Here is a 19,076-nt window from a genome sequence, read left to right as displayed (position 1 = left end):
ACTGCAGCCTCGATCCTCGCTGAGTCACGTTGACTCGTATCTGAACAGAAAATATTCTACTTGCAGCGTTTAAATTATTTTTTTTTCAGGTGTCTAAAAAACCTGGATCAGATCTGCAGCCTTCAGTCTGACAAACAGTCTAAACAACAAAATTAGCTGCTTGTTGAACTTGATGAGCATTTATTTTCATTTAGACGCTCAGATATGACATCATAAATATATTTTTATTATTTCAGTCTGTTATGTTCGTCCAGACGTCTCATGAATGTCTGAACGTTTCTTCTGTGACTGAAGATATTTAATGTTGGATCTAAACTCAGTGAGGGAAGCAGGGTTCAGCGAGAAGAGTTACCCGCTCGCCCACGGCAACTAAAACGCCATACTGGGCAAGTAAATCTGACAGCTCACATGGCTGACCAGGCGAGTGGTAAAAAAGACGTTTTAGACAGAACGAGACATTTAAAGACGTCACCGTGGACAGTGAGGGACATTTTTTTTATTTCCTGGCATTTAACCTGAGAGTTAACTTACCTCTGCTGTTATTTGATAAACACTAATAAATGAAAGAGTTTGTACGTTGGCAAGTAAAAGTTGACTTTGGGCTAGTAGATCTCTGACCCACTGGTCCGACTGGACAGGTGGAAAAAAGTATTCATGTTGAACTCTGGGAAATCTAACACATCTTTTTTATTTATTTTCCAGATGCCAACAACTGCAGTCCTCATCCCTGGTGAGTTACACACACACACACACACACACACACATACACACACACACACACACACAGCTGTTATGTGAAAAAGAAAACAACATAAAATTCAGTCATGACCAATAAAGCTGCTCTTATAAAACTCAGTTTGTACAAATAATCGTTTTTTACTGTGAGCAGTGAGTCGCTGACATCAGATCAGTTAGTTGATAATGAAGCTGATCAGCCGCCGTCAGTAAAACAGTTCACACATTAAACCACATCAGAAACTAACAGCAGCGTCACACAACCTGATTATCTTCCTGCAGTCACTGTGTCTGTAGGTTAAAGTAAACCTCACTGCTCTCTGAGGAAAATGTCAAAACAAACATGTAAATCTAGAGACACAAGATAAAAACATGTCGACAGTCAGCATCGATATAATCCATAAAGATACTTTATGAACAGTTTTAAAAAATGAAGATTTCTCACTAAAATACTTCCTGGTTGGTGGATCAGATACACACACATCATGTGTGGTGTGTGTACGGATGATTTAATGTTTTATTTTGTGATATTTATATATGTATATATTTTAGAGATGTTGAAGAATGTCGGAGTTGTTTGATCAGAAACTGACGTCTCAGTGTGTTTGTGCAGCTGCTCTTTGTTTGCAGCGATAAACTACATTAAGTCGTCCTCGTCGTCTTTCCCTCCACCAAATCTACTCTGGAACAGAACAGATCCGTCGCTGCCAGTTTGACTTTTTATCTGCTGAGCTCCGGCTCGTCCGTCCAAACCTCAGAGTCAGAATCTGCTCATATCTGTGAAAACACGCCGATCAGAAAACCCGAAGATTTTTCTGTCTATAACTGAGATCGTAGTTGTGCAGGACGTCAGTAATGTCCTCTGTCCTCCTGCAGTTACAACAGCGGGACTTGTGTCGATGGAGACAACTGGTATCGGTGTGAATGTGCTCCGGGGTTCGCCGGCCCAGACTGCAGGATCAGTGAGTGTTGACCTTTGACCCGTTAACCTCCATCTGTGTTTTCAGCCTCTCACCTTCTGTTTGGACACGGAAGCCTGGCTTCTGTTACTGAGGACAGATAAATGTGATTAAAGTTCGAGTGGACAAAACTACTAACTGTCCCGTCTCTCCTTCAGACATCAATGAGTGCCAGTCGTCGCCGTGCGCCTTCGGCTCCACCTGCGTGGACGAGATCGATGGTTATCGCTGCGTGTGTCCACCAGGACGAACCGGCCGGCGCTGCCAAGAAGGTAAGACCTGTCAGACGGTGAGACCAGTAAAGTTCACGTCACCTGCAGAGTCACAGCAGACATCATGTTTACCACGAGTCTCGAGTCACCGTCCAACAGACAAACAACTGTCTGACTCTCAGTTCAAGAAGAAATAACAAGTGTCTGAGGTTTTATATGAAACAGGAAGTCACAGTCACATGACTGCTTGTGTTTATTTATAGACCTGCAACGATTAATCAATTATTAAATTGATCTGCAACTGTTTTGATAATTGAGTCATCGTTAGCTAATGAACCATAAAGCAGATTTATTCGCTGTGAGCCGCTGACTCCGCCCTCTGATGCGTGTTGGCGTCGGGTCGGTGCTGACGGTGACGCTGCTGTGTCTGTGCCGCAGCATCCGGGAGGCCCTGTGTGGTCGGAGGGCTGCTCGCTCTGGATGGAAGCAGATGGGACGAAGACTGCAACACCTGCCGCTGCCACAACGGGAGAGTGAGCTGCACCAAGGTACGACTCCCACCTGATCTGCGTCCATGTGTTCTTCCTCAAGTCGAGTTCACAGCTCCACAGGTCCTTGAAAACCTGCAGAAAAATAAAAACAGACATTTAGATTTTTTTTTTTGAAACAGCCTTAAAAAATGACAAAATTTCTGTGATCAAGGAAGAAAAAAATCTAAGTGCTGAATTGTTCTGAGCTGCAAAAACATCAAAATGTAGAAAACATAAAGGGATAGTTCAGATTTCTCCTAATGTACCATGTTGCAGATACAGTCACTCTGTTCTCCTATAAGACAGGAAGTGTTTTTACCTTTCTGTCAGACGACTTTTCTAACAGGAAACCACCGTTCTAGAAAAGTCAAATCTCTCTCTCCACACTAACAAACAGAACACAGCAGATGCTGGTCTACTTTTGCCTCAATCTGTTAGTTAGTTTGTGTTTTTGTGTGACTTTAGTGAATCTGAACTAACCCTTTAAAACACTGAAGCAGCACAATAACCCAAACAAGCTGACAGATGGAGGCAGCAGTAGACAACAACGTACATGTTCTGCAAGTAAAATGACTTTGTGAATGGAGTTCAGTAGATTTGCAGAGAGTGATATTTGTCTTATAGAACGGTGGTTTTCTGACAGAAAGATGAAGTGTTGAAAATATTTTAAACTGACTGTAGGAGAATAAAATCTGTGCTGCTGTTGACCTCCATCTACTGAGAAGAACCTCATAGAACCTTACTTAAAATAATCTGAACTGTCCCTTTAAGAATCCAAAACTGAAATATTTTAGTGTTCTTTATCGAACCTGATCCTCGTGTCTCGACAGCTGTGGTGTGGACCTAAACCCTGCAGCCTCCACAGTAAGACTCGTGGCTCCGAGTGTCCGGCCGGTCAGACCTGCGTCGCCGTCCGGGACGAGCGCTGCTTCGTCAGGCCCTGCTCCAGCCAGGGCGAGTGCTGGGGCCCCTCCCACCGGGCCCCGCCCCCAGCCAGGTGTCACCCAGAGAGCGGCTGCGCCAACGTCACCTTCACCTTCAACAAGGACGTCATGATGCGGGTGAGTCGCAGCCTCGGCGTCCAACAGAACTCTGAAACACTGGTTCTGTTGACAGAAACGTGTCCTGCAGCAGTTTGACTGACGTAGCTCCTCTGCTGTGGTGTTTCAGGGTGTGACGGTGGAGCAGGTTTGTCGTGAGCTCAGGAGCCTCTACGTCATCAAGAATCTGTCCTCCGTGTCCACGACCTGTGAGCCGTCGCTCAGCGCCAACAACGAGATCCACGTAGCCATCGTGAGTCACGTCTCCTTTCTTTGTTTGGGAACATTTCATTCAGGTGAATTTACAGACGGAAACACAGTGAAAACTAAACTAGAGTGAAATTAAAACTCATTATTCTCCATTTCAAACAGGAAATCAAAACAAAGAATAAAACTGTTGACAGAGAAACAATCAAATCCATTTAAAAGCATTAAATAATATTAAATAAAAGTTAAATAAAACCCAGACTGGGAAATAAAATAGTGAAAATAAAATAAAAACTAAATAATAAAGAAAAAATAAAAGGATAAAACCACCATACAACAAAACTGACAATAAAATCACAGATAATGTTGAATAAAGTAAAATGGAATAAAACTCATAAAATCCAATAATAATAAATGAGATTAAATTCCATTTTTTTTTATTTTAATAGAATATAAAGCACATTGTTTTTATTTGTAAGTTTTATAAGAAGAATTTTCTATATTTGATCATTTTTCTTAATTCAAGTTTAGTACAGACTTTTATTTTGTAGGGTTGAACAATAAACGATCAGTATTGATGTGTGATAGAAGATAAATATCAGCTTTAATAATATCTGATTTGACAGAAAGGATTTAATTTGAATTCTGAGGAAAATGTTCTAAAACCAAAGTACGTGTGTGAAGTTTACTAGAAACTTTAAACTCTTGAGTCTGAACTTTTGAAGAGTCAGACGTGTTTGTCAAACTGATGTCAGTCAGATCTGAATCTTAAATCATCGTCTTTACTCTTTTCTGCTCCTCAGCTGTGCAGAAACAAAATCTGAACAAACAAACGTACAGGTAGAAATAACTGGATGAAAAAAAGTATCAAATGTTTTGGTTTGCTTTAATTTCTAAACAGAAAACAGACGAGAATTTAAAAACACAGTTCTCAGTTCTACAACCTGAAAATGTCGGACTTTTAAAGTCGTGTCCCACATTTCTGTCAACTCATCAGACCTGATTTAATAAACCGGGTCAGCTGGACTCTGAGGAAAAGTCAGGAATATTGATCGAACTCTGGCAAACTTCTAAATCAAAGATCAATAAGAGTTATGGTTTAAAAACGTGTATTTTGATGAACATGAAGAGACTCTGAGACACTTTAAACAATAAAATGTCTTGTCACTATGACGACGCTGTGAAATGAAAACATGGGACATTTTGTGTCTGAATTCAATAAAAACTGTAATCAGGATTAATAGCTGAGAGTTTGAATCAAATCAAACGAGTAAAAATCAAAACTCCTCAAAACACACTTTTGTCCCAGTTCTGAAGACGACAGATGAAAGTTTATTGTTTCAGTGTCCTGGTATCATTTTGTTTAAACTGTCCTGCTTCTGTTTGATATCGATCACAAACGTTTGATAATCACGTTTGAGGGATTATTATAAAAATGTTTCTGTGTATTTATTCTGTATAAAGAATAGAGACAGTCTTTACTCCCTGAAGTCTTTATTGGCCTCAGGAGTCTGAGCTCTCGTCTTTAGTTGAGGAGTTTCAGAGTCGAGCGTCTAGAACAGAAGTGGGCGGAGTAACGTGATGATGACGAGCTGCAGAGCCGCCGTCATCGTCAGCTGATATCATCTCATTTCCAGTCCGTCACATTAACATTCAGCAAACGTCTGGAGTCATAAAACGGAAAAGGAGCAAGAATTTAAAGATAAGAGCAGCAGCGGAGTAAATCTCCGTCACTGTCATGAAGCTTCAAGTTTGAAATGTTAACAAACTGTTCAAACCGCAGCTGCTGCAGCCAGAAAACTAAAACGCTTCCTGCACGCCAGATGAGTTTTCTCGGGAATGGAAAAGCTTTCACGACCTGTTTGTGCATGAATCAGTAATCAGACGGCACCGCAGTGAGCATTTATTTAGACTGAGACGTCCCACACGGACCATAATGGACTGTCTCTGTCGAATGTGTCAGTCCACAGACGACCAGAGGAGAGGTTCGACCTTCGTCAAGGAAATCACAGACAAGATCATGGATCTGGTGAGCAAGAGGGGCGCCAACAGCAGCATCATCAGCGCCATCGCCGAGGTCCGCATCCAGAGACGCCAGAGCCACAACGCCACCGGTGAGACGCTCCTTCTACACCTCAAACTCTCAGATTGTTGAGTTTCACAAAATAATTTCAGTGTGATGACGATGGATCGGTCTCCACCAGAACTGACCAATCAGAGTCCAGGTCTTTGACTGTTTTGTCACACTGCGTGTTTTTAGTGAATGGATGGATGATTTTAAATCTGACCTCTGAACAATTTTAAACATTTAAGAGACCAGAGACCAGAATTTAAACTTAAAAATAAATGAGTGTGAACAACTTCTACATCAACATGTGGACCCTCGTTCACTCGCAGCCGTCAGCCTGAAGTTTTGTGACCATCAGTTCAGATTATCGGCCTGCAGTTTGTGAACAGAAGCTCGCAGGACGTGGTTCCATTAAGAGTACTGAGACTTTTGAATTCAAAAAAATGAATCTAGAGTTTCCAGGTCATCATTTCTCTCTCTTTATTTTTGCTTCTGTTCTCTCTGTTGCTTTTTGCCAGGACTCACATGTGCAGGAACAGTGAAAGCAACACGGAAAACACGATGAAAAATAAAGAAATGGCGTCATAAAGCCAAACCCCACCTGAAACCGTAACACGTAGAAAACATGAGTTACGTGAATCTATCAGTGTGTGTCACATGACTTAACGTGACATAACAAGATGAAACAAGGCAAAAAACAACATAAGATGAAAAACTAAAGGAAAAGAAAAGTTGTAATGACACTAAAAGTTATGCAAAAGACGTAACGAGATGAAAGAGACGAGAGGGACGTTTGACGGGAGAAAAGCTGAGGGTCAGTTGTCTTTGGACAGAAACAGTCCTTCAGAGGACGACTTTTTACTTTTACACTCTGAGGACATTTCAGAGCCTGAACTTTTTCACCTTTACTGCAGTAAACAAGTTGAATCAGTACTTTTACTTTTACTCGAGTATCTCAGCTGACCTCTGTTTGTTTTTTCCTTTCCGTCCAGCAGACCACCTCGTGCCCCTGCTGGTTTCCGTGGTGACTGTTGTCTGGGCATTGGCGATCGCCTCGATGCTGCTGTGGTGCGTGAGGCGGCGGAGGAAGCAGAGCGCCCACACGGGGGTCAGCACGCAGCCGCCGTCTTTGACGCCTGCCGCCGAGGACAACAACGCCCTCCACAACAGCGTCAGCGCCGCCCGCGAGCAGCTCAACCACATCAAGAACCCCATCGAGAAAAACCCACCGAACCACCACCTCCTCCTGCACCACCACCTCTGCGAGGACAAGAACTCCATCAACGCCAAGATCAGGAAATCAGACGCCGGGAGCCAATCGGACGAGGACGAGATGGACAAGAGGCTGCGGAAGGCGAGGTTCGCCCGGGCGCCGCCGGCGTACTCGCTGGTAGACTGGGAGGAACGAGGTCCCCGCCATACGACGGGCAAACCCCCACACTGGACTAACAAACAGGACAACAGACAGCTGCAGTCTCAGAGCGTCAACAGGACGGAGTTCATCGTATAACCGACGGGACGCCAGATGACTCCAGAGACGCTTGTTTATTTGTAGGTTGTTGTTTTGTTGTTCAGAATTTAATTTCAAGATGATTTTTTTGCTGTTTAATTTATGTTTTGACTGACGCTGGTCTGAACGGTCCCCCGCGGTTGGCTGGATCTCCGATGTCGTGGACGCCTTCGTAAACACCAGAACTTGTACGTGCAGATTTTTTCCTAACGCGCACGATGTTTCATTCAAGAAAGACTTCTGTATTTGGACGTGCTGCGACCTTGTTGCTCCGCAGCATCCGACAAATATTTATTTTGTGTTTTTTGGGGAATTCGAGTCAATATGAAGAACTGTCCATGTAGAATGTCTCTGTATAGAAGTGTAAATAATTTTTAATTAATCATTGTGTATATTTGATTTATTAACTTAATCATCAAGAGCCTTAAGATATTCTGTTTTTAATTTATGAGTATTGTTCCAAGTCGAAGGTTCGACGGCTGCAGAAGCTTACGATTTCTTGATGGAAATATTTTTCTGATATGTTTTTCATCAACGCCAAAAGTGTTCTTCAAATAGTTTATTTTTAGCCTTTTGGATTTGGGCATTTTTGTGCCCCAAGTAAATGTTTTGTACATTTTCTGTTGTTTGATGCCGTTTTATTGGATGTTCTCACTCCCAGGTCATCAAATACCGACGCTTCGTCACGTCTCCCGGTGTCTCATACCGACACTAAAGGACAGAGACATAAAGATGTAGACGCTGCATCGACCGCTTCAAGCTGCTGCTGCGACACGTCAACATTATCGTCACATCGGATCAGACTGTTAGATACCACACACCTTCTGAAATCTAATCTAAATCTAATAAATATTCAGTCTAAACAGAGTCGACGTATATTTCACTGCTGAAGGGAACAGACAGTGTGTCTGTGAGTAACTTCATCAGGTTTTCTGCAGGTCCTAACATCTAAAATCAAATAATTTGAATTTCAGCCCTTAAAATGTCATAAATATGATCTTTACAGATGTTAAAAAATAATTGCATGATGAAGTTAACTGTTTTTTTTTAAATAAAATTGCATTAACTCAATGTATTGATCACACTGTAAAAAGTACAGAACAAAACCACTGGACTCTTATGTTCCTTCATACAGTAGAAGTAGGTCTTAAACTGCTTTCATAATGTTCTTTAAAAGGTTTTAAAATGTCTTAAATTGAACTTGTTGAAACCTGCAGGAACCAGGACCAGGGATCATGTTCTGGATTAACCCAGAACTCAACTTCATCTTTTAATGATGCATAAAGTTCTGTTACTTCACTTACATCACGTGACTCACGTTTGAACCCAAACTATGATCCTTCTCTAAACGTAACCAAACTGCAACCGTCAGTTAACCGTGTGTTTGACACGTCTCGTACAGACACTAAAGGGTAAATTAAACAAAGCAGTGTTGGTATTTGACCAGCTGGGGTGAGAACGTGTTGGTTTGGCAGGAAGTTCTGTTCTAAGTACTTTACAGGTAAATGGAGGGGGGGGGGGGGGGGGGGGGGTTGGGCTGCTGGGAGGGCGGAGTCAGATTTTGCTGCTGCAGGGTCTTTTTATATAAACCAACTTGGTGGCAGACATTTTGCTTTTGCTACTGAAAAAATCTTCAAGGGATGCAACTTGTTTTGTAGTATTTTGTATATTTTGTACAGTGTAAAAATAAGAGTTGAGGACAGGCTTCGGATCCTGTTTCCATGTGTTTGTAACAATCCGAGTCATTAAAGGAGCCCTGTGGAGTTTTTTCCTGTAAACTTGTTCACATTCAGTGTTGTGCTTTTTTCTTCCCAACATTTGCAAAGGTGATTTTTCTTTTTTAAGAAAACATTTATAATCCTGCACGGTTTACTAGATTGCAGTTTTCACTGCAGAGTCAGTGGGTGGAGCTTCATCCAGTCCAGCTCAGGTCCAGACTCACCCCGAGACCGATGGAGGCCAGTCTGATGACAGGGAATACAGTACCAAGGTGGTTTCCTGATGGACGGGCAGATTTTACTTGTTGCTAAACTAGCTAACCGCTAACCGCTGCCAACTGTAGCCATCATTAACGTGCAGCAGCAGAGGCCCTTTTCCACCAAATAATCTCTGGTTCTTGAACCTGTTCTGTTCAAGATCCTTAGAACTTTGGTGCTGTCATGGTTGAAAACAGCCTGAATTTCCACCAGTTTTAAGTTGAACCATTTTAACTGAGGATGTCACCAACAGAGCTGCACAACAGACAACAACCTGTAGAATATGACACACCCACTTTGGTTCCCAAGGAACACCTACATGTTATTATTTTGTTTGTTCCAAAAAGGACTAATTGTAGTGTTGTTAGCTTTGTTAGCTGTGCAGCTAGCTGACTTAGCTCACTGCACTACAGTTCACAGCAGTTAAAGGCTGTAAACCACCTCAGTACTGTGTTCCCTGTCAGTCTCAGAGGCTGGGGTCCGTCCCAGTCCAGCCCTGTTAACTGGGATGTCTGGAGCCCGACTCCATTGCCAGTTAACAACAGCTGCAGATAGCAGCAGTTAGCGCTTAGCTACTTAAGCAACAATGTTTTTATCAGGAAACTGTAAATCCCTGAGAGGGAAAACCAGAACAATCTGATCCAGATTCACACAAATCAGTGAATAAAGAGAAGAAGAAAGTGTTTCACTGGAACTAGAACTAAAGCCATTAATCAATTTAACAGTTATTACTTGACTATTAATTAATCAGCAGCTATTTCGATAATCAACTAATCATTATGAATCATATTTTAATTTTTTTTTTTAAAGTCCAATTTCTCTGATTTCAGTTTCTTAAATGTGAATATTTTCTGGTTTCTTTCCTCTCTGACAGTAAACTGAGTATCTTTGAGTTTGTGGACAAAACGAGACGTTTGAGGACGTCGTCTTGGACTCTGAGAAACACTGATCAACATTTTTCACCTTTTTTTAAACATTTTATGAACCAATAAAGAAAATAATTACCAGAATAATCAATTCTGAACATAATGGTTGGTTGCAGCCCTGAAGGTTTGCTGATTCTGATGTTTCTCTAAAATTCATCTTGAATCTTTTTTTATCAGTTGTTTCTCCAGCTGTTGTTAAAAGTCACTGTGGGGTTGTGAACTTTTTTCGGCCTCTGAAGGTCACATGTCAGAAGAAGTTGGGGAACCACGACAGTGTCTTTAGTATTTGGATCAAGTATCAAGTGAAAAATAACTGATAACAACAACAGCTGTTTTAATGTGTCAGATACATATTTAAAGGGATTTATTGCAGGATATGACAGAAAATTTCCTCAGCCAACAAATTAAAAGCCTGATTTCATTTTCAGGTTTTAGTGAAGTTATTTTTTTTTATCATTTCATAACTTCTGATTCATTCTGATTCAATAATCATATTTCATACTGAATTAAGATTTCATGAAATGTTTTTTACTTTTAATTTAAAGGGATCTAATGTCATGTCTGCACACCGTCAGCTGATCCTGAGTCCGTCTGTCGAGTCGTCAGACGTCTGAAAAAAGAAAAGAGTTTCGTCCATGATTCAGTCGATGCGGGCCGCGGCCGCTTTGACGTGTTGCTCTTTTGACCCAGACTTCTCGTCTAATTATCGGAGGCTGCGGGCGAACAGAGGTCTCTCTGTCTCAGTCTTCCTCCTGTCCTCAGCTCTATCACACTGTCCTCTGCAGACATGTGAGAGCATTTATAAAGCGCCGTGCGCGGCACAGATAAACAAGAGAAACGCTCCTCCTGCAGGAATCTCTGCCTCCATACCAGAACTCTTCATCATAACAAACAGAGGCGGCTCAGAGGAGACGCCTGCGTTCAGGGCCATTTTTCTGCAGACTTTGTCAAACAGAGGCTGATAAGCAGAGAGCGGCTGAGTTTTCTGGGACAGACGGAGAACGGAGCCGATCATTTGCATCGTTTTGTGGCCGGTGTGTGTTTTCATGCTCCGAGTTAATCCACGACGCCGATCACCCTCTTCCTCTGCCATTATGGTCTCGTCTCGGTCCAGACCACAACTTCCACTCTCAGACTCCCACTGTCTCTGTCCATGTTTCTCTGATTTAAAAAAATCTAATTCAGATGAAAATAGATGACATATTGTACGTCTCAGTGAATTTAAGTCTTCATTGAATCATCTGAAGTTAAAAATAACTGAATAACCTGAACAATTCTAGTTTCTTCTGTGATCAGTTTTTGTTCTCTGAGGAGGCAAAAACTTTTTAAAAGTCTAATTAATGTTCTCAACGAGATGAGCAGCAGAGGAAACATTAAAATAAAAGCTTTGACTTTTACATCTTTTGCACGACAAGCTGCTGTAGATGAATCTGACTGAAGGTTACTGGAGGTTAACAGGCCGTCGCTGCTGCGGCGGCGTCTCCTGACAGTACGAGTGTGAATGAACGTGAGCCGTCATTACAAGTTGATCATTTTCTATTTCTACACTCACTTTTTACATAATGTTACTTTTGACCACGGTGTCAAGGAAGTAGGGGAGAACCTGAACAGTCCAGCTGCTCCAACACTCGAGTCAAACTTCAACTTTGCAAAAAACTCAATTTAAACACACAAACCTTTACTTGATGAGTAGAGCTGCTGTCAAAGACTCAAACCTACAGAGAGGACCACCGTGTGTCACAGGAAATATTCAATACCCAATGAAAAATGAATGTTTTATCACAACCAACGTCTAACTACTATGTGAAATCTTCTCCATCCTAAAAGAAACCTTCATCAGTTGTTGAGGGCATCAGTCCAGTTATTCATGTTGTTAGCAGGAAACTCAGATCTGCCAGATCACATGATCACAGTTCCCTTCTAGACCCAAGCAGCAAACACTGAGAGTGACGGACACGACGAGCCACTGCTGCAGTGGTGGCGCCACAAGATGGCGGAACACACAAAGTGATTGTCGGATTCGTCTATAAGGAGACCCAAAGTTCACAAGTCTGAACTCTGTTGGTCTCACAGGAGAACCTGCACAGGAAGCCAAGTTCTGCTGTGGACAGGGGTCAGCAGCAACATGTGATTTAGACACCTAAAAAAAATCTATCAGTTTAAGTGTCCACCATATTTAGAATATTTTCACCACTTACATAAAACTTTGGTTTGTCGTTGGGAAAGTCTGATGGAACGTCTGTACTGACTGACTGGATCCAGCACAGAGGAGCAGGTTCTGTCCGTCACTTTTACTTGACTCTTTATTGCCACGTAGTAAGTTTTATTATTATTATTATTATTATTATTATTATTATTATTATTAACTGTTTTCAGTCACAGATGAAAAACAGAGACACACCCGTCCATTTACATTGTTTACTGACAGAATAAATAAAGATTAATTAGCATGGATCTTAACGGATAATTTGGCTGTTATGGAATGTATTTTGCATTTTGTTTTTTTCAGCGTTGGTTGCTTCAGATGGAAATTCTGTAATTCAACTGTTTTTTAAATAATTGAACAAACTGATTTGAACCATATAAATGTATAAGTTGATCATGTAAATTGATTTGAACCAGATCCAACATGGAACAGCCAATCAGAGGCCAGCACTCTTCATGACACCGCAGACATACGGTGAGTTCAGCTGTTCTTGGAGTCTTACCTGTGGTAGAGGAATTCTCAGGGGTCACCTGTATCATCAGCATCCATCGTCTGAACACACACAGTGGACATCATGGAACGTGGTCGTCCTCGTCCTCAGAGCTCGCTGATAACAGGACGAAAAACAAACCTGTTAGTTTTTCTGCTGCAGGTTTAAAGTCTCTCCATGTTTTCATAGTGAACTGAAATAAATGATTCGCTGCTGGAAAAAACAAACACAGCGAGCAGCGAGGAACCAGCACGGGTCAAGATGTGCAACAAACCTGTTGAATTATAATCACAGACTTACAGTTGAGTTTAGGCTGCGGCTCTAAGAGACTCTTTTTTTTACATGTGTACATGATACCTGTGCCCACCATCATGCGTGACCAGCTGTTATACCACACCCACAAACACAAACACAACTTATATCAGACGTGAATTTCTGAGCATTTTATCCCCACAAAAAAAACATGATTCATTTTGTTTAAAATAAAAATGAAAGCTGCCTTGTTAGAGAATGGTGACCGGATGATACGTTTTTTCTACCCAAGGGAGGACAATGTCACTTCCTGTCTCCACTAGGTGGAACCAGAGAACACCCACTGATTCTACGTTATGTTCCAGTGTATCAAGTGTGGACCAAGTTTCATGTAAATCAAATGACTTTCACATGAGATTACTTCCTGTTTCCAGCAGGTGGCACAATGAGTCCTAATTATCATGTCGACGTCTTCAGGGTGGAACTTTTATCAAACATGGAATCTGTGGAGGATTTGATCATCGACTGTTGATTAAAGTTACAGCAGCTTCCTGGTTTCCTGACTTGTGCTGGTGTGTGAGGGTCTGTACGATGCTGCTCGCAGTTTAAATCTACTGGTGTTTCTGGAACGTGCAGGTCGGCGTTAGTTGGTTTTTAAATTGTCACCATGTCTGCCATGTTTCATGAGTTTTTCATGCATGTTTAGTCCCTTAAAAATGCAAGTTACTTCTAGGAATAACAAGAATTCCTTCAGTTTCAGTGTCCTCACAGTGATCAGTGCCCAGACCCTGGAAATCTTCAGTCATGTGAAACATGATATTTGTAGTTAATGAGATGAAACATGAAACAAAACTCGTTTGATTCTAAATCTGGCTCAAAATGACAACAATCAGTAGCTGTTGGCACTTCAAAACCATAATGGTTAAACCCCACTGTCTTTACTGTGGTGTTGTTACCACAAACACACACACACACACACACACACACACAAACACACACACACACACACACACACACACAAAAACACAGCTCCTCCTCGTGTGTGTGTGTGTGTGTGTGTGTGTGTGTGTGTGTGTGTGTGTGTGTGTGTGTGTGTGTGTGTGTTTTTGTTCCAGCTCCACAGTCACCATCACAGTCCAGTGTCCCCTCAGGTTTTTTTTTTTTTCATTTGGTGTTTTTAATGGTCCGAGTGATGAAATCTGAACCTCTCTCTCTCGCAGCTTCAAAGCTAACATGATGGTCAGGATCACCAACAGCGGCCGCCTCCACAACGCTCCGCTAATCTGAGCTGGAGGAGGTTAACGTCTGGACGTCAGATGGAGAACAGAACTGATGCTACAAGCCTCCGTGGAGCAAAGCACCAACACTGCTGAGCGGTTGGAGGTTCAACGCCCGCTGCGAGTGACTGCAGTAATAATGTGAACAGATGTGGAGCTGTGAGCTGAGAACTGATTCAAAGTTCAACTGCAGTCTGCTGGTTAGGGCTTTTGTAATTTAAGAACTCAGTGTTTTCACAAATTGCTCTGTGAGGGGTGTGGTTGAAGTGTGTGTGTGTGTGTGTGTGTGTGTGTGTGGTAGTATGACTCAGCTGTGCAGAAACATTGTGGGAACTGCAGCAGTGTGGAGACGGCGAGGAGAAAGGGACTGACGTCAGCTCCCTGCAGGCCGAACACAGACGAGGAAATGAAACCAGAGTGATTCGTGCCGACAGGATCCCGTCATGAGTCCTGACATGTTTTATCGTCGCTCTCTAGTTCTCTCTGTTTCTGTTCACTGTCTTTTCTAAAAAGGTCCAACATCTTGACTCAATTTCTAACAATCAAATCTGCAAACAGAGGAAAAAAAGAAGAAATCTGCACAAAGAAGCTCATTCTCTGAACAAAAACCTCCCACGATGGTGAAACACACAATAAAGACAAAACTCCTCCTAAACACACATTTCTGCTTCATGCAGTCGTTTGGTTAGTTTTCTTTTTCTTGCAGAGAACTGGTCAAACTGAGACATCACATCACGTCCTGCCACGGGTCGGACATGTTTTTCATTCACACGTCTCATGCATCAGTGCAGCTTCGTGTGTCTCGCGTCCCAGAAACACAAGCTGAAGAGAACATTTAGACTTCAAGACTATTTTTTAGATCATTTGTGTGTAAATATGAGGCTGAGACTTCCTGCACCCCCAACTTCAACTTCAACTCTGGTGGGGTTATAAAACCCAAATCCCCCTGTAGATGGCGCCTGCAGCGGTCAACATTGTTTTTACTCCTCTTTGGTTGCAGCGCGCAGCTTGACTTGACAACGACCTAAACTCCACCCTGATTGGCTGATCATTAGTCCCCCCATGCCTCTCATTGGCCGTTTGTTTTTTATTCAATAAAGTGCTGACCAGAGGATCAGTCAGCTCAGTGCAGTGGGCGGTTAGAAGGATCCAGGAAAGTGTTTCTAGTATTTCGACTGATATCTACAGTACAAAGACAGAGTTTCTCCTGTGAGGATCATTAAAGTTTCTTAATGACTGAAGCTCAGTTTTGTTCCAGCTGACCTGAAGCCGAATCATCTCGTCCAGAATCTGAACCCACAGTGGAGACTGAAGTACATACCATAGATTCCCATCCCAGAGTGTGTGTGTGTGTGTGTGTGTGTGTGTGTCTGTGTGTGTGTGTGTGTGTGTGTGTGTGTGTGTGTGTGTTGTGACAGTCGTGATGGGGAGTGTAATGACTACCACATGCTGCTGTGTGTGGACCTGAGTGTTTGTGTCGCACTTTGTTTCCAGTCTGACTCATCAGATAATGGCTGAATCTTGAAGCCACATGATGAAGAACAACACAATTTAAACTTCAGCAGCTGAGATGAGTCACTGTTCAACAGTCTGCTGCCGCTGCAGCTGCTGGCACCTCTGGACTCACTGGGTCCTGCGCTGGTGACTTGAATGGGCTCGGTCCGGTTTGGGTGGTCTGATGTGAGTCCGGCCTGGTTCACTGTTCCCAGACGGACCAGTAGGGAGCGTTGACAGGAAAAGTACTGCTTAGGATGCAGTTTCTCTGCTTTGGTTTTTGGAGTAAACATCTGTGGTGTTGCTCACCAGCCTCAGGGATCCTAAACCTGGAGGAAAGCCACGCGGCAGAGCGCACCGCAGGCCGCCAAGCCACGGTATGCTCAGTATACCACCATCCTCCGAGCAGAAATGTAAATGAGTTTGACACTGACTGTATTCGCGGCGTTTTGGCGGAGCGAGCGTGGGTTTTATGAATTAGCTGCGGTTGAAAAAGGGAAGTGGAATGGTTACGGCAAAGTCAGGATCAAAGTCAGAAAAGAGAAATTAGCATCAGGAGCTCAACACGAGGCCGGGCTGTTAGCAGGGTGGTCTGGTGGTTTGAGAGATGCCTCATAACCAAAAAGTCAACAGGTCAGTCTGTCCAATCTGTCCTTCATCAACAAGTAGACACAATACTTCAGATACATATTAATCAGCAAAAGATCAGGATCCACTCCAACAAAACTCAACTGTCCACCTGCAGACATCTTCTCTCACACCATACCTGAGGAAAACTTCATCTCTACCTCTTCACCTGCTGTAAACTGCTTTAAAAGGGGATCAATTATATCATTATTATATCATAACGATGTTCATATGAAATCTGACCAAAGTGTGTGTGCTCCAGGAAACCTGCTGCAGCCGCTCCTGCACATTTTTCTTTTATTTATTTTAAACTTTTAGCTTCTTTATCATATTTGTCTGTTTTTGTATGCTTATATACATGTGCATGTTTTCTATTCTTGAACAGAAGCACCTGTAACATCAACAATTTCCCCCTGAGGATCAATAAAGTTCAATAAAGTGTTTCTGATTTTGAATCTCTGTGATCAGAAAGCTCAGGCTGCTCTGATCGTAACCAGACTTCTGTCCACAGCGCTGCCCAGCAGCTTCAACTTCATTTCCCATTCATCTAAAATATACAGTAAACATAATAACTGCATTTTTTACTCCAATAATAATCTAAATAAAACCTCCATCAGAAAAACACTTAAGACAAACACGTGGTCACAGCTGCTGTCTTCAAAGAGAATAAAAAAGCTGCAGGAAAAAGGAGAAAAGAAAGAAAAGCAGCTGCAGGGAGAAATCCTAGAATCATTTAGAGCTGGTCCATAATAACTGCTCATTATTCAGCTGTGTGTCCTCATGACTAAAACAAACGCACCCTCGTCCTCCTCCTCCTCTCTTCCTCCTCCAAACCAGACTTCAGCAGATCAATATCAAATTAGACAAACATGCTGCGATCTTTACGGTGTGTTTCTCCTCAGAGAGGTGAGATTCATTTCTGCTTTTTTAAAGTGGATCAGGAACGTTCTCTGACTGGAACGTTCTATCTTTCCGTCGTCTTTTTAAACCTCTTACTGGATCACATTTTCTCTCCAGAACTGAAGAATAAAGAGAAATATTTTGGAAATGAATATTTGAACAGTGAGGTGATAACTGAAGACGGTTCATTTCTCAGGTATTATTTTTTTTAGAACATCTATATTCACACTCAAACTTCAGGACTGCAACTAACAATTATATTCATTATTAATTATTATGACGATTATTTCCTTGACCAATCAATCGATCGTCCAGCCAATGACGGCCCAGACCACATCAGAGGTGGTCTGGGACACGTGCCACTGAATTCAGCACAGAGACCAGATCTTTCCTGTTCAAACTGATAAACTTTATAGTTTTTAGAAAATATCTGTGATCCATCATCTTTTCTTCTACACTCAGTCAGTTTGTTGAAGTTTTAAAGGTCAATTCTTTCTCATTCTTGTTTGATATCTGACTTCAGCTGCTCAACAGTCTGGACTGCAGGTCAGTCTGGGACCTGAACTCTTCCTGTTTCTCAGTGTCCTCTAACTTTAATTCGGCTGGGTCTTTATGACGGATTGTTTTTCTTGACATTAAAGCTTAAAGAAACTAGAGGCTCTTACCCTGAACACTCTGCTGCTGCTGGTCCATCAGAGAAAAGATCCAGTGATTCTTCATCCTGGGAAAAGGCCAGAGAGCTGTGGCCGTTCACTTCCCATCATCCTCCACCTCAAACCTAAAAACCAAAGTACTGATTAGACCGAGCCTCAGTTATTCTGTTGGGAGGTCAAAGGATCAGACGAAAGAGGAGGAAAAGAAAACTGAAGAGAAACCATTCGACCAAAGCCGATAAAAGTCGTAAAAGTCAAAACAGCTCGAAGAAACCTCATAAAACTGAGAAGAATTCAAACAAAAAGCCGAGAAAACTCAGAGCGAAACCAGAGGAACAGAAGCAGGCAGAACAAATGGAAATGAGTTTCTGTACAGACTGTAAATAAAGTTGTGATATTGTGCTATAAAAATAAAATTTGACTTCAGTTGTCACTTTTTCTGTAACAGAAGAGTTTAAGATGAAGAGGCCTTCATCTCTGTCTTCCTCACAGAGTCCAGGCTTCAGTAACCGTGCTGGACATTCAGTCTCTTCTAGTCTGTCTTTGGTCTCCACCACCTCCTGAAGGAAATATCTGATTCTTCAGCTGCTAAATGCTGCTGACTGTCTGTCTGCTGCACCGTCCTGCACAACAACAAACCTGCTTCTATCCTGCAGAGCCTGACACATGAAATCATCACTATTAATAATAACCCCTTTTTCACAGAGGGTATTGATCATATCGATGTTGTCTCACAAACTCAGTGATGTTACAGGGATATAAATTCACGAGATAAAAATCAACAGAGAACGACGTCCTGCTGTGCACAGAGCTCACAGCTGCTGATTCATTATCATGACCTCTAGTGAAAAAATAAACTCACTGTGAGGAAATTTCAACATTTTGTCTTTAAATCAATCAATCAATAAATCAATCAATAAATTGTTCACAACAAAGGAAGGACCACTGAACAAACTAATAAAACTAACAACAAACTATGAATTATTAAATAATTCTGCATCATCTGCATTTTGA

At 42.1% G+C, this 19,076-nt stretch overlaps 1 protein-coding gene and 1 long non-coding RNA gene across 3 annotated transcripts in view; one reads left to right on the top strand and one right to left on the bottom strand.

Annotated features, from left to right (window-relative positions):
• The window catches only part of jag1a (jagged canonical Notch ligand 1a), a 37,915-nt gene extending 29,919 nt beyond the window's left edge, over nucleotides 1–7,996 (top strand). Inside the window, exons 19-26 of one of the 2 annotated variants that reach the window (XM_084714553.1) lie at nucleotides 703–730; nucleotides 1,612–1,697; nucleotides 1,853–1,966; nucleotides 2,345–2,454; nucleotides 3,267–3,497; nucleotides 3,607–3,729; nucleotides 5,647–5,797; nucleotides 6,747–7,996. In XM_084714553.1, the coding sequence (XP_084570679.1) occupies nucleotides 703–730; nucleotides 1,612–1,697; nucleotides 1,853–1,966; nucleotides 2,345–2,454; nucleotides 3,267–3,497; nucleotides 3,607–3,729; nucleotides 5,647–5,797; nucleotides 6,747–7,261 (1,358 nt within the window). In that variant the 3' untranslated portion in view covers nucleotides 7,262–7,996. Of the gene's footprint in view, nucleotides 1–702; nucleotides 731–1,611; nucleotides 1,698–1,852; nucleotides 1,967–2,344; nucleotides 2,455–3,266; nucleotides 3,498–3,606; nucleotides 3,730–5,646; nucleotides 5,798–6,743 lie in introns of both variants that reach the window. The other variant, XM_084714552.1, reaches the window with a different exon arrangement.
• LOC146329314 (uncharacterized) lies at nucleotides 3,667–18,383 on the bottom strand. Its single transcript, XR_014769805.1, has 3 exons — nucleotides 18,075–18,383; nucleotides 12,872–12,976; nucleotides 3,667–3,747 (listed from the first exon to the last, which is right to left on the bottom strand). It is a non-coding gene; the product is annotated as an uncharacterized LOC146329314 (long non-coding RNA).
• Between the last annotated feature and the right edge of the window lie 693 nt (nucleotides 18,384–19,076).

Source organism: Lutjanus erythropterus, chromosome 3 (assembly GCF_056507025.1).
Source record: "Lutjanus erythropterus isolate fLutEry1 chromosome 3, fLutEry1.hap2, whole genome shotgun sequence".
Lineage (NCBI taxonomy): Eukaryota > Metazoa > Chordata > Actinopteri > Lutjaniformes > Lutjanidae > Lutjanus > Lutjanus erythropterus.
The sequence above is the reverse complement of the archived record's forward strand: the minus strand, read 5'-3'. Positions and strand labels throughout refer to the sequence as shown.